Source organism: Antechinus flavipes, chromosome 5, assembly GCF_016432865.1.
Source record: "Antechinus flavipes isolate AdamAnt ecotype Samford, QLD, Australia chromosome 5, AdamAnt_v2, whole genome shotgun sequence".
Lineage (NCBI taxonomy): Eukaryota > Metazoa > Chordata > Mammalia > Dasyuromorphia > Dasyuridae > Antechinus > Antechinus flavipes.
The window spans coordinates 274,309,668-274,323,710 of NC_067402.1; the positions used below are offsets into that span (position 1 = coordinate 274,309,668).

A 14,043-nucleotide genomic window follows, 5' to 3' on the forward strand; every position below is an offset into this window, starting at 1 on the left:
TGGGCCCTATCATCTATTCAATGGCATCTTGTAGCTATTCCTAGAGTAACGCTTTATAAGTTTGAAAAGACAGGTTGGAATCAGGTTGCAAAAGGTTTTAAATACCAGCCATGAGTTTCTGTTCTATCCTAAGCCCAAGAAGGAATCACTAGAGTTTATTGAGCAGGAGTATGATATGACCAGGCTTGTGTTTTGGACTATTGGTGAGTGTAGAAAGTATGGTTTGCAGAAGGGAAAGACTTGATGCTCTAATTCTGCTCTTGGTGATCTTTGAGTATGATGTCATAGTGTGTGAACAGTTTTCCAAAGGAAATAAATCTGAACCCAGTTATCTGGGAAAGTTTATTGGGAAGAGAGGTCATGTGAGCTAGATTAAAATCCTGGCTCTGGCGTGGTGTAGTTGATAAGGAGCAGGTTTTGGAGTTGGGAAGATAGGAATTATATGTCTCATCCATATAGGCTGAGTGATTGTGGGTGCACCAGATAGTAATAGAAAAATTTAAATTACAGATAAGTGATCAATTTGTATCTGTGGAGGGATATTTCACATTGAGGGCAATCCACTCTAATTAAATTATATTTTACTCCTTATTCCCCTACTGGGATAATGATGCAAACAACCAAACTTACAAGGTCGTTATAGTGCTTTGTATGTGTGAAATCACTTTAGAAATAGTAATTATTAAAATGAAAACTGATTTTAATAATGTCATATCCTCATCACTTCTCTATGGCAGAAGACATCAAGATTTAAAATAATATTTGATATGTTAATGTGCATGTTTTTATTTTAGTCATTCTTTAGGTTCTTTCATTAGAGGTAGACAAGTGATATAGTCACTTGTATGTGGAGTCAGGAAGACCTGAGTTCAAATTTGTCCTCCAACACTAAATGTATGTCCCTGGGCAAGCTATTTTTTATTTCTTATTATTTATTTATTATTTAACCTATTTTTTCCTCAATTGTAATATGTAAAACAATAATATCTACCTTCCAGGGTTATTGTGAGGATTAAATGAAATAATATCTGTAAATGCTTTACAAACCTTAGGATGATATATAAATGTTAGCCACTATCATTTCTCATTCATTCAATAAATATTTATTTGAGGTACACATTAAGGTGGTCACTGTTCCTGCCCTTAAGAAGCTACTTGGAGATGTAAGACATATCTTAAAGTCCAGAGGCCAGACTCAAATTCTGCCTCAGATACTGGCTAGATGAGTGATGTCGGATAAGCCATTTCCTTTTCTTAACCCCACTCTCCTCATCTGTAAAATGAAGAAGTTGGATTCAATGATCTCTAACGTCATTTCCAGCTCTAAATCTAAGGTCATCTTAGGATCCTTCTGTCTATGACCTTGGGCTTGTTAGTTATATTTCCTGAGCTTAAAACTCCTCATCTGTAAAATGGGTCAGTAATATCTTGAGTACCTAACCTGACCATTGTAAGGAAAACTTTTTAGCAATCCTTAAAGTATTCTGTGTAAATGTGAGTCGTTATTATGTGGTTGTTATTGCTATTACTAATTTTGCTAATAAAATAGTGATGCAGACAGCAAGTGTCATAGATGTTCCAGTGGGTGGCAATGGAGGGGGGAACAGATGTTAAGATCTAGGCCGGGAGGTTGTTAAGTATATCACAGAAAATCCTGTTAAAGTTCATGCCACTTTTTTTTTTTTTGGCTGATTACCAATGATTTCTATAAAAATAGATAACTTACACAACAAAATATTTAAGGACCAAGGTTATGTTAAGTAAATAATCTTTAGAAATACCAGTGACCAAGTTGTGTAAAACTATATCAATCCTCTCTGGAAAACAGATGACTTTATTTTAGGAGTTTTTGAACTAGTATCTGTATGAAATTATTTTTTTAATGAATTGATCCAAGATATTTTCAGAGTACTTAATTCTCTCTCATCTAATTTTCTGGCTGTATGTTTCTCTTATGTGTCCTTTACTTTGTTTTTCTGGAACAATTTACTCATTCATTCATATAACCAACAAAAATGTATTAAATGCCTTCTATGTTCCAGGAGTGCTGCTCTGTACTGGGAATAAACATCCTCTACCATTAAGGAGTTTACAAAGTCACAGGGAGAGAGGATTCTTTCATTCTTTGCTTTTATATCTCCAGAGTCTACCATGGCTCTGGACACATAGTAGGTTCTTAAAATATTGAATGTATATATATATATATATATCCACAGAGGTCCAGACAATGTCTGGCATACAGTAGGAGCTTAATAAGTGCCAGTTAGTTGGGTGATCTATTGATATTTATATCCCCAGATTCTAGCACGGAAACCTAAGGTTCTTAACAAATACTTGTTGAGTGATTGACATACAGATTGCTAGAGCTTAGCACAATGTTGTTCAATCATTTCTAATGTATCCAACTCTTCATGATCCCATTTGGGCTATTCTTGACTAAGAAACTCAGGTGGCTTTGCTATTTCTTTTTCCAGCTCATTTTACAAATAAGGAAACTGAGTCAAACAGGGATTAAATGACGTGTCCAGAGTCACACAGTTTGTAAATATCTGAGGCGACATTTGAAATCAGGTCCTCCTGATCTAGCTGCTGTGAAGCAGAAAATCAGTTCCTATAAATGATCGCTTAAAAGAATTACACTCTGGGAAAAGAGCATAATAGTTTATGTAAGTTTAGCTATCACCTGGAAGAGATTAAGGTCAAATTGGTAGAGAGGGCAGTTAAGTCCTGATGAATGGAAAATCATATAGGGCAGAGAAAAAGTATTGCATTTAGAGCCAGGAGACTAAAATTCTAGCTTTTTCAGTTGAGCAAGAATTCCCTCTACAGTGAGCATGTCTGACAATGTAAACAATGTTCTGCCCAATGTTCAGTTCTCCTCCCATTTACTGAAAGGAAAAAAAAAACTATTGTTATTTATTTTTTTGAGCCATTCTTGACTTTTCATTAATATGGAGCTCAAGTTTCCTTGCTATCGTGAACTCACTTTCATTGCTATCAATTTCATGAGCCTGCACAATTCTCTTCATTTTTCTGAGCTTCATTTTGCTCCTCTGTAATAAAAAAAAAAAAAAAAAAGAGGGAGTTAGCTCAGGTAGACCTCTCAGGTCTTTAAATAAAATGGGCTTTTTGTCTTACTAGATATGAAATGAATTTGATTCTATGAATCCTCATACATAGCTCTATCAAATATTTTAAGATCATGCTTAAAAAATAAAAGTTTAATTGGTTGCTTTTTTTTGTTTTTTATGTCACAATTATTTGTAAAAAGTATAAATTTACCTTTTCAACCACCCCATTTTGAAATTAAACCCTCCAAGGGAGGGGAAAAATCGGAACAGAAGTGAGTGCAAGGAATAATGCTGTAAAAAATTACCCTGGTATGGGTTCTGTCAATAAAAAGTTATTAATTCCAAAAAAAAAAAAAAAAAAGATTTCCTGGGCAGCCACTTCAAAATTCTGAAAGCAAGGGGAAAAAAAAGAAACCGAACCCTCCCTTGTCACAAATTATAACTGTTGAGTGAGAATCCTCACTACTTCCTGTCTGCTGAAAGGATTGTTTATTTTTTTGAGCCATTCTTGACTTTTCCTTAACTCAAAGCTCAAGTTTCCTTGCTTTTAGTGAATTCATTTTCATTGTTGTTAATTTTATTCTTCTGATTTTCCTTATGTAACTCTGTTTAAGTTCACACAAATCCTCCCAAGTTTTCTAATTTCCTCATATTTATTGTTTATTACAATGCATCATCCCATTATATTTATTTACTATAATTGGTTGAGCCATTCTCCAATCAATAGGCACGTACTCGGTTTCTAGTTCTTTGCAACAACAAAACAACTACTAAATCCCATGCTGTTGTTATTTTAAGCCATAGAGGAAATGGAAAGTCTTTAATGAAGTGATTTCCCCTTCCTTTGGATTGACTTTTGGTAATTCCCTTTTCTTACTGACTTCTTATTTACTTTTTTTCATATTAGGAGAATTTTAATTCTCCATCTCATTCCCTTTAACAATTTCTCTGAGTGCCTGTTGCAATGACAGTTGAAGGATTTTATAGATTTTTTAAAAAGTAATAACTGCAAAATTCAGGCATAACACTGAGCAACAATGACTGCTTGCATCTATTTATCTGGCATCCCATTAAATCAATAATTCTATCTTCCCCTCTTTACCTCATGTTTATTATCTGTGTAGGGAGTGGAAACCTGCTGACCAGTTGAATATGAATTTAGGTTTCAGATGCCAACTCAAAAGTCACATCTGGAAATGACTGAACACTTTTGTGAGAAACTGAATTTCAGAATAGGTCAGTGTCAGTCATCTCCCTTTGGATGTCAGAGTCATCCACAATCATTGTTATCATTTTTAAAAGGCATTTTTAAAGAAACAAATAGGTAATCATAAAGACCCCTCTGGTCTTTGTGGTCACATTTTCATTTCTAACAGTAGGTATCCATTGTTATGGTTTAGAGATTAAAAAAAAAGAAATAGTCCTTCAAAAAGAACATTTCCTTATACAAAGTAAAATACCAAAAGAAGATTGCTTATAAAACAACAAATCTCTTTTCTATACTTTTTGCTTTAAATACATTATATCATCTATACATATGTATATATGATACTTGTGTCATATACACATATGTGTGTATCTATAAACAATTCAAACTGTTACTTTCAAAACTGCTCTGATTGTCTGTCCTTCTTTTTGAATTATTCTCTAAAATACATACAGATTATATATCTGTATATATCCTTGACTAAGAAACTCAGGTGGCTTTGCTATTTCTTTTTCCAGCTCATTTTACAGATAAGGAAACTGAGTCAAATAGAGATTAAATGATGTGTCCAGAGTCACACAGTTTGCTAATCCCCTCTCCCAGTTAAAAACAAAAGAAAAAAATTATAACAAGAAAAATGTAGTCAAACAAATCCATATAGTGACCATATCCAAATATGTACATTTCTTTCCTCACTTCTCTTCAAGGATTTGGGTAACAGTGAATAGAGTGCAGGACTTAGAGTTAGGAAGAGCCAAGTCTTCCTTCCTTCCTTCCTTCCTTTCTTCCTTCCTTCCTTCCTTCCTTCCTTCCTTCCTTCCTTCCTCCCTTCCTTCCTCCCTCCCTTCCTCCCTCCCTTCCTCCCTTCCTTCCTTCCTTCCTTCCTTCCTTCCTTCCTTCCTTCCTTCCTTCCTTCCTTTTTCCCTCCCTCCCTTCCTTCCTCCCTCCCTTTCTTCCTTTCTTCCTTTCATTCCTCTCTTCCATCCTTCTTTCCTTCCTTCCTTCCTTTCTTCCTTCCTTCCTTCCTTCTTCCTTCCTTCCTTCCTTCCTTCCTTCCTTCCTTCCTTCCTTCCTTCCTTCCTTCCTTCCTTCCTTCCTTCCTTCTTTTCTTCCTTCCATCCTTCCTTCTTTCCTTTTATCCCATTCACTTATTTATGCAGGTTGCTCCCTCCAGTACATTATAACTCTTTGAAGGTCAGGAACTATTTTGGCTTTTTTTTTTCTGCATCCCCAGTGCCTGAAACATAGTAAGCTCTTAACAAATGCTTTCTTTTTGTTCATTTTTATATTTTCCAGTATACTTAGCATATAGGTGACTCCAAAATGTTCATGGAATGACTAACTTAGAGAATCAATAATTAACAGTATAACATTATAATAGCTAACAGCATAACAATCAACATTTGAAACTTTTTGTTAATAGTCACAAACTCTAAGAATTGGCAAGAACTTTTCTATCATCTGCTCTACTTCCTCCCTATATTAAAACTCTGCTTCCATCTGACAATTTTCTGATGCAACAAGCAGTTTTCTCCGGGCTGATGTGCAAATTATCATGGGCTTCGTCTTCCTCCCCAGTGTAATTTCTGCTGCTAAAGCAAAAACACCATTTAACACCATCCTGTATTGTTTTCACAGGTTTCTTTCGGAGGAGTATAACCAAAAATGCCGTGTACAAGTGTAAGAACGGTGGGAACTGCGAAATGGACATGTACATGAGGAGGAAATGTCAGGAGTGCCGACTGAGGAAATGCAAGCAGATGGGGATGTTGGCTGAATGTATGTATACAGGTATTTACCTTACATAATCAGTTACACTGTCCATCACCGTGTGAAGTCATTCCTCCCCCTTATTTCCCAATTCAATTCAACACACATTAAGTACCTACTATGTGCCGGTACCAGAAATGTAAAGAAAGAAGAAAACCTCTTCTTGCCTTTGGAATTTTACATTATTTACATTCTAGCTTGCAGACAAGCAACTCCTTAGTACCTAATTACCATTAGGTAATTAAGAAGTATTTTTGTTATTTTTATACAAGCAGAATCTAATTATTAGATGAAAACATCTCTTGTGTTCCCCCTTCTCTGTCCCAGTAGAGCTGCCATCCTGGTGCAACTCACCCTACTTCACACCTGGATTATTCCAGTAGTCTATCAGGGAGTGGGAAAGTGGGGTTTGACTGCCATTGCTATGATACATGTATTAATAAAATTATAGATTTCAATAAGCTGAAGCTATAAAATGTTTCTGACTTATTGCTTAATATAAAATGTAAAATGTTTGTGTATTTACTTTAATAAGAATAATATTTTAATAAGAATAGCTAACACATTGGTTTTTTTTTTGCATATTGTCTTCCCTATTGGAATGTCAACTCTTCAAAAGATCTTTTGCCTTTCTTTTTATCTCTGGTCTTTAACCCATTTCCAGGTACATAATAAGTGCTTGTTGATTGACTGATATAATAATAATGAATTAATACTTATATAGCGCTTACTCTATGCCACATGCTAAGCTAAGTGCTTTACAATTATTATCTTATTTGCTCTTCATATTTATATTATGCTGTAAAATTTACAAAGCAATTTGGAAGCATTATCTAATTTGTCTGTAGTTCATAGAAAGTGAGTTATTTGTCCAGAAGCACACAGTGAGTAAATGTCAGAGGTAGACTGTGAACTTTTGTCTTATTGACTTGCAAGTCCAACTTTCTATCTATTATACCTCACTTCCTTCGGAGCTTCTAGTGAATTGTCTGGAGTTTTAAAGTAATTCCTTTTAAGGGGAACTCTACCTGCTGAAGTATAACATTGCACCAATTGGCAGAGTTTCACACCGGAAATTAATCCACGCCGAGTTTTTAATATAATTTCGTCCATCAATCTGATAGAGATACTGTATTAACTGCCAGCTTTGTGGGGGCACAGTAATCTCATCCCTATTTGGAATGCATACTCGTCTATAATTAATTTTCCAGTCTGTAAATTTTAGAAAGCACCCAGATTCAGAGATAGTCTCTATTCCTGCTGAAAATGTAAATAGACAAACAAATGTCATCCAAGTGATAACTGTCATAGGGAATAATAGATTCAGGAAGGTGACCCCCAGCTTACTGTGCACAGGGTACAATAGTGGGAAGTCACATTGACATCTCAGCGAGGAAACAACTGAGCCCTGGGGGGAAAAAAGAAGCCAATGTAAATGATCCCAACTGTAGCCCCATGAAACTTTTAAAGCTGATGATCGTTTTCTCATCTTGGCATCTGGGAAACAAAAGATCCACCAGAGGTGCTGATATTCGAATCTGGTCTTGCAATGGAAACAGGGACTGCGGGGCTAGGGATCTCAGGTAGCTCATCTCTTAAACATGAGTGAGTTTGAACGCTGGCACAAAGACCCTAGGCGTAGCCCCAAATATGTTTAGGGATACAAAGGAAGAATGGCCCTTATTATTTATTGATCCAAATTCCCCTTGATGGGCAAAGAAAATCTTTCAAATGAGATATTTTCTGGACAACCATTTAAGCTAGAGTTTGGATTCTTATGTTGTGAGAATAATAGGGGATTTTCCCATAAAGTAAAAATGGAGAGAGGAGTCCCATAAAATTTTTATGGCTAGGTTATTTTCAATATGATATACTCAAATGGCTAAATCTCTAGGAAGGAGTTTTAAACCTTCACTTTGTGGCTATTTTCACTTTTAATTGTAATCTCAATAACATTTTCTGTCTGGTGATTTAAAAAAACTTTACTTTTATTTATTTGGCAGCTATCCATATGGATAAAATATTGAATCTGGAAACAGGAAGAACTGAGCTGTGTGGCCCTAGCCATGTCACTTAAAAACTTCCTATTTCAATTTCCATCATAAAATGGGGATAATAATAGTAGCCATTTTCTAAGGCTGTTGTGAGGAGCAAATGAGATAATATAAAATGAGATAAAAATAAATTTAAGTATTATAGAAGGGCTAGTTATTATTATTATTATTATTTTGTCACCTTTTGTCAGGATTAAATTATCATTATTTAATTGTTTGTTTTATGTATCTGAAGATTAAAAGAACTTTTCTCTCCTCCCTCTTGGAATAAGGGTGGAGAGTAGAGGGTCAAATTCTGAGGAGGGAAGAAACAAATATATATGAAATGCTTATTATGGAGCAGGCACTGTACTGAGAATTTTTCCACATAGTATCTTGTTTGGTTCTTCCAGCACCCCTGGAAAGTAGAGCTATTATCCCCATTTTATAGTTGAGCAAACTGAGGCACATAGAGATGAAGTGACTTTTCTAAAGTCACACCACTTGTAAATTATCTGGAGTCATATTTGAACTCAGTACTTCCTGATTCCAGGAATCAATTGGCTTCCTCTGTTACATACTTTGTGACACTGAACAAAACAATCTTTCGGTGCCCCCAAACAGTTCTAGGGGACAAATGGTATAGCTGGTATTGTCATAAGAGAAAGAGAGAGACAGAGACAGAGACAGACACAGACACAGACACAGACACAGAGATACACAAAGACAGAGACATAGAGACAGAGGAGAAGGAAGGGAAGGAGGGATGGAGAAAGAGAAGAAAAGGGAGAGAGAGAGAAAGAAAAGAGAGAGAGAGAGAGAGAGAGAGAAGACAAAACAAAAAGAGAAAAGTTGACATTCTTTTTATTTAATTATTTTATTTATCTGTGATGAATGAGAATCTTCACAACTAAAATGATAAATTATAGAGAAACTATCATCTGTGTCCGTGGATGGAACTTCCACGCTAGGAGTTCCATCTTGGATGAATTCACAAGTTCTTAACATTAATTAATGCTTAATATTTATTAGAGCAGAGTTTATACTAAATAGGAGTCAAAAATGATAAAAATGATCTGATCTGAATTTTTTCTATTAAAAATGCTGTACTTGTAATTAACTTTACAAATTTCCTTTTCACCAATAACCCATACATTCTCTTGAGCATAAATCACTATTTTTACACCTACCCTTTTCTGGGCAAGTGACTTGCCCAGGGTCACATAGCCAGGAAGTGTTAAGCATCTGAGGTCAGATTTGAACTCAGGTCTGCCTGATTTCAGGGCTGGTGCTCTATCCACTGCACCACCTGGCTGCCCCATACTTTTTATTGTTGAAGATTTCTATTATTTCTATTATTCTTCCCCTGATCTCCAAGGGAAGCCCAGTCATATTATCAATACATATTATTCTATAACACAACCTTTATTGATTTGAGTAGAAGTAGAAAAACAAATTAAAATTTAAAACTAAATATTACTAAATGTCAAGCATTTTTGAGGTGTTAAGATCTGGGAGCTTGAAACTGGTAGCTGAAGCCAGAAACACTTGGGAGTTCTTAGAAAGAGACAGCAGGCAATCCAGAGCACTGGATTAGTTTTTAAACAAAAGAAACTGATTCTCAGGGTGGGCTTGCTTAAGAATCTTAACCTGGAGTCTGTGACCCTGTTTTTAAGAACATTTTAATAGCTGTATTTCATTGTGATCATTTGCTTTTGTGATTCTATATATTTTATTTTGTACATTTTATAATGTAGTTCTGAGGAATCCTTAGGCTTCAACAAACTACCAAAGGGGTTGAAGATATAGAAAAGATTAAGAACTACTGAGACAGGGGAATTAGAGATGTACAAATATATATATTTCCTTTAGACTATAGTAAGGCAGTAGAACCTGTAGATGCCTAATTTATGAGTGATGTATGCTTTTCTTACTATACGATATGTTGTGCCACAGTTCCCTTTCATTGTCCTGCTTCAGTTTCCCTAATGGTCCTGCCTCAGTTTCCCTAATGGTCCTGCCTCAGTTTCCCTAATGGTTCTGCCTCAGTTTCCCTAAATTGTCCTGCCTTCGTTTTCCGAAATGGTTCTACCTCAGTTTCCCTGAATTGTTCTGCCTTACTTTCCCTGGTTGCATCCCTCCTTTTCTGCCCATTAGAATTGAGATAATTAGGCCTGTGGAGATCTGACATTCCACAAGATAAGACTCCAGATGTCCTATCTCAGATACCTAATTGTCATTGTTTATACCGCTAAGTCCAGACTTCCTGGCTCTAAGCTGGACACTTCCTTAACTCCCAGTTTGTAAGAATTTATGGTCCTATCCCCCAACCTGTCAGAACTCGATTGATGGTCCCTGCCTGGAGCTTCCTGCTCTCAGTGTTCTGACTCTGTCCCTGCCTTTGTCTACTTGAGCTTAGAGTCATATATATGTCATTTAGAACTGCCCTGGAGGTAGAATGGATTCTGCTCTGCCTCCAGTAAATCTCTTCCTCCCAAATAAAATATTAAAAACTCTCTAATCTCTATCTTGCCTCAGTTTCCCCAGCATTACAAATATATAGCTGAAAGAATGTTGGTTCTGAAGTCACCTAATGTGAGTTCAAATCTTGACTCTGATGTTGCTATTCTCAGTTTCCTCATCTGTAAAATGAAGGGAGTTGGATTAGAGTAAGGATCTTAAATTTTTTTGTTTTTTGTCCTGTTTTGGCAGTCTGGCGAAGCTTGTGGAATACTTCCATTTTTCACTTACTTATCTATTTATCTACTCATTTATTTATTCATCTATTCATTTGTTTGCTTATTTAATCATCCATTCATTTATTTATCTGCAAGGCAGCAGGGGTTAAGTGACTTGCCCACATTCATGCAGCTAGTACCTGGCAAGTGTCTGAGGTTAAATTTGAATTCAGGTCTTTCTAATTCCAAGGCTGGTCCTCTATTCATTCCGCCATCTCTCTGCCTCTCAGAATGTTTTTAAATGCATAATATAAAACACATAGGGTTACATAGGAATTCCAGCCTTTAGGGAAATCTACATGGCAATGTTTTTTTCTCTCCTATTTTTTTTCTCTTTTCTATTTTGTATTTAAATTTTAAGTAAATTATTTTTTTAAAGAAAAATTCACAGAAAATTAAAAAAAAGAAATGTATAAATATTTTTTTCTATCTGAGTTTACAACTCCCCTCAATTTATCAATTTACAAAGCCCACGAGCATCCACAGACCTCTGGTGAAGGATTCCTAGACTCAGGGGGTTGTGTGTCCTTTACTATGGTAATTCCAGAATCTCAGAGGAAACTTCTACCTGTCCATATCTGAACAATGCCATTGAGTCCATCTCTTCTTCCCTCTCTTCTCCCTTCCCCCACTACCCTAACATGCTTTGGGATGAGTGTGCCTTCAATCTAGTATTCAAGAGTCCTGGTTTGAGTCCTGCATCTGTCTTAGAAATCATGATTTCATGACAGTCACTTGGACTGTCTTTCCATTTATAAAGTGGAAAAATCATATTAATTTCATAAGAATATTAAAGAGGAAGATTAGATTAGATAGATAAAAAGTATTGGACTTCTTAAGAAGAAAGGACTCATGTTAGCTGAAGATCCTGGGAGATGCATGGGGATAAGACTGAATGGATATACATGGATAGGTTTGATGACAGAAACGCTTGAGTTCAAATTCTGTGTTTGGCGTGTTTTATCTGGCCAAGTCATCTGATTTCTCTGACTCTCAGATTCTACATCTGTGAAATGAGGGCAATAATAGCACATACTTCCCAGGATTATTGCAAGGCTCAAGGGTATATGTGAATACATATACACACATCTGTATATATGTATATATATATATATTTATATAACTTTGAAAATCTGAAAGTGTTTTAAAATGTCAATTTTTATTCATTCAGATCATAACATTTTTCAAACTTGAAGAGAAACCTTTGAAATCATTTAGAGATACATGGATAAATTTCATGGACTCCATGAAATTGAATGAGGAAAAAAAATACTACATCTTTATTTTTACTAATTTCTAACTTAAATCTTGATTTTCCTTAATTTATGAGTTAGGCTATAGCAAGGCAATAGGACCTGTAGATACCTAATTCATGAGTGATGTATGCTTTTCATACCTATACAAAATACAGCTGAAAGAATGTTGGCTCTGAAGTCATATAACCTGAGTTCAAATCCTGACTCTGATATTGCTGGTATCAAATGTGGACAAGTCATTCTCATGAGAAGAGGTCTATAAGTTTCACCATACTACCCTAGAGATCATGATCCAAAGATGATAAGAAATCCTGGTAAAGTCCATCTTCCTCATGTTATGGATGAGGAAACTGAGATCTAACAATTATATCTTAATTATTAGTATTATTTTGCAAGACAATTGGGGGTAAGTGCCCAAGGTCACACAGCTAGTAAGTGTCAAGTATCTGAAGCTGGATTTGATCTCAGATTCTCCTCATTTCAGAGCCTGTGCTCTATTTCTGCACCATCTAGCTGCCTCTATCTTAATTATCTTTATATCTTCCCAAGACTGAGTCCTGGATTTTCCACATATAATGAACACTTAAATGATTATTTTCCAACAAATGAATAATACTTTTTGTTTAGCAGATGGAGAATGCTCATTTTATTCATTTTTTTTCTGACTACTTCCCCTCCATACCGAGAATTTAAAGTCTGAAAATTTGTTTTATATTTCTTTTGTCAGGTTACACAAATATGACTACATTGCTTTATTATGATACATGATTAAGAGGAAAGCATGTTGAATTTGGAACTAAATGACCTAGTTTTGAATCAGACTTTTGCCCACACATTTAACCTGTGAGACTTTGACAAATCATGTAATTTTTCTAAATCTTGGTTTAGTCATTTATAAAACAGAAAGGCCGGACTAAAAGATTCTTAGGTCCCTTCCAACAAAACAGTCAAATGTGGCTAAAGAAAACACAGCTTTTATATTTCTGACATTGAGAAAACATGATAGTTAATAGATAGATGCCCAGAACTACATGAACATCACATCCTTATATTCTCACAATCTACAACTTTATTTTCATGAGTCTTAGATTAAAAAAAAAAAAGCCTAAATGGGGATCTGATCCAAACTATTCATTTTCTAGATGAAGAAACTGACTCAGAGCGAGGAATTGACTTTCCTAAGGTCACACAGATTAGTAAATAGCAGAGTAGAGAAAATTAGGAAATAGGTTGGCTTGTCATCTAAACTCAATTTCACATGGGGAAATGCCACATAAACTGAAAAAGTGATGTGGTGAGCTAAGTGGATGCATTAAAGCATTTATAACTATATGGAACTGGAATATTAAGGATTATTAACCATTTTGAGTTTTGCTTTGGACTTACTTCATTGCTGCTAGATTAGTTAACCTCTCTTGGTTTATTTTGTGGTATCCAAGAATCAGAATTGGTTCTTCAAGGGCATTGATAATGTCTATGTCCATTTGCAATACCAAGGACTTCCTTGACTTTTTGTTCCTGGCTTTTCCTTCCCCATACTGACCTCAGTAGTTCAGCATCTGACAGTACAAAAATGACTTTTTAACAATAGGAAGAGTTTGAACTACAACTAAAAGTAATTAAATAATTACAGGTATGGCATCATCAATCAATCGATCAATAGACATTTATTAAGTGTCTGCTGTATACAAAGTACTGTGTAAATACTGGGGATACAGAGAGGCAAAACACAGTCTCTGCTCTCATGGAGTTTACCATCTAAGGCAGGGGTCCTCAAACTATGCCCCGGGGGCAGATGTGGCAGCTGAGGACGATTATCCCCCTCACCCAGGGCTATGAAGTTTCTTTATTGAAAGGCCCACAAAACAAAGTTTTTTGTTTTTACTATAGTCCAGTCCTCCAAGTCTGAGGTTCAGTGAACTGGCCCCTATTTAAAAAGTTTGAGGACCCCTAATAAGGTGAGGGGAC

At 35.6% G+C, this 14,043-nt stretch overlaps 1 protein-coding gene across 2 annotated transcripts in view; it reads left to right on the plus strand.

Moving 5' to 3' along the window:
* NR1H4 (nuclear receptor subfamily 1 group H member 4) overlaps positions 1-14,043 on the plus strand; it is a 57,854-nt gene that overhangs the window by 21,243 nt on the left and 22,568 nt on the right. For both annotated transcript variants that reach the window (XM_052001704.1, XM_052001703.1), the window contains exon 3: positions 5,917-6,057. In XM_052001704.1, coding sequence (XP_051857664.1) covers positions 5,917-6,057 — 141 coding nt within the window. The remainder of the gene's footprint in view (positions 1-5,916; positions 6,058-14,043) is intronic.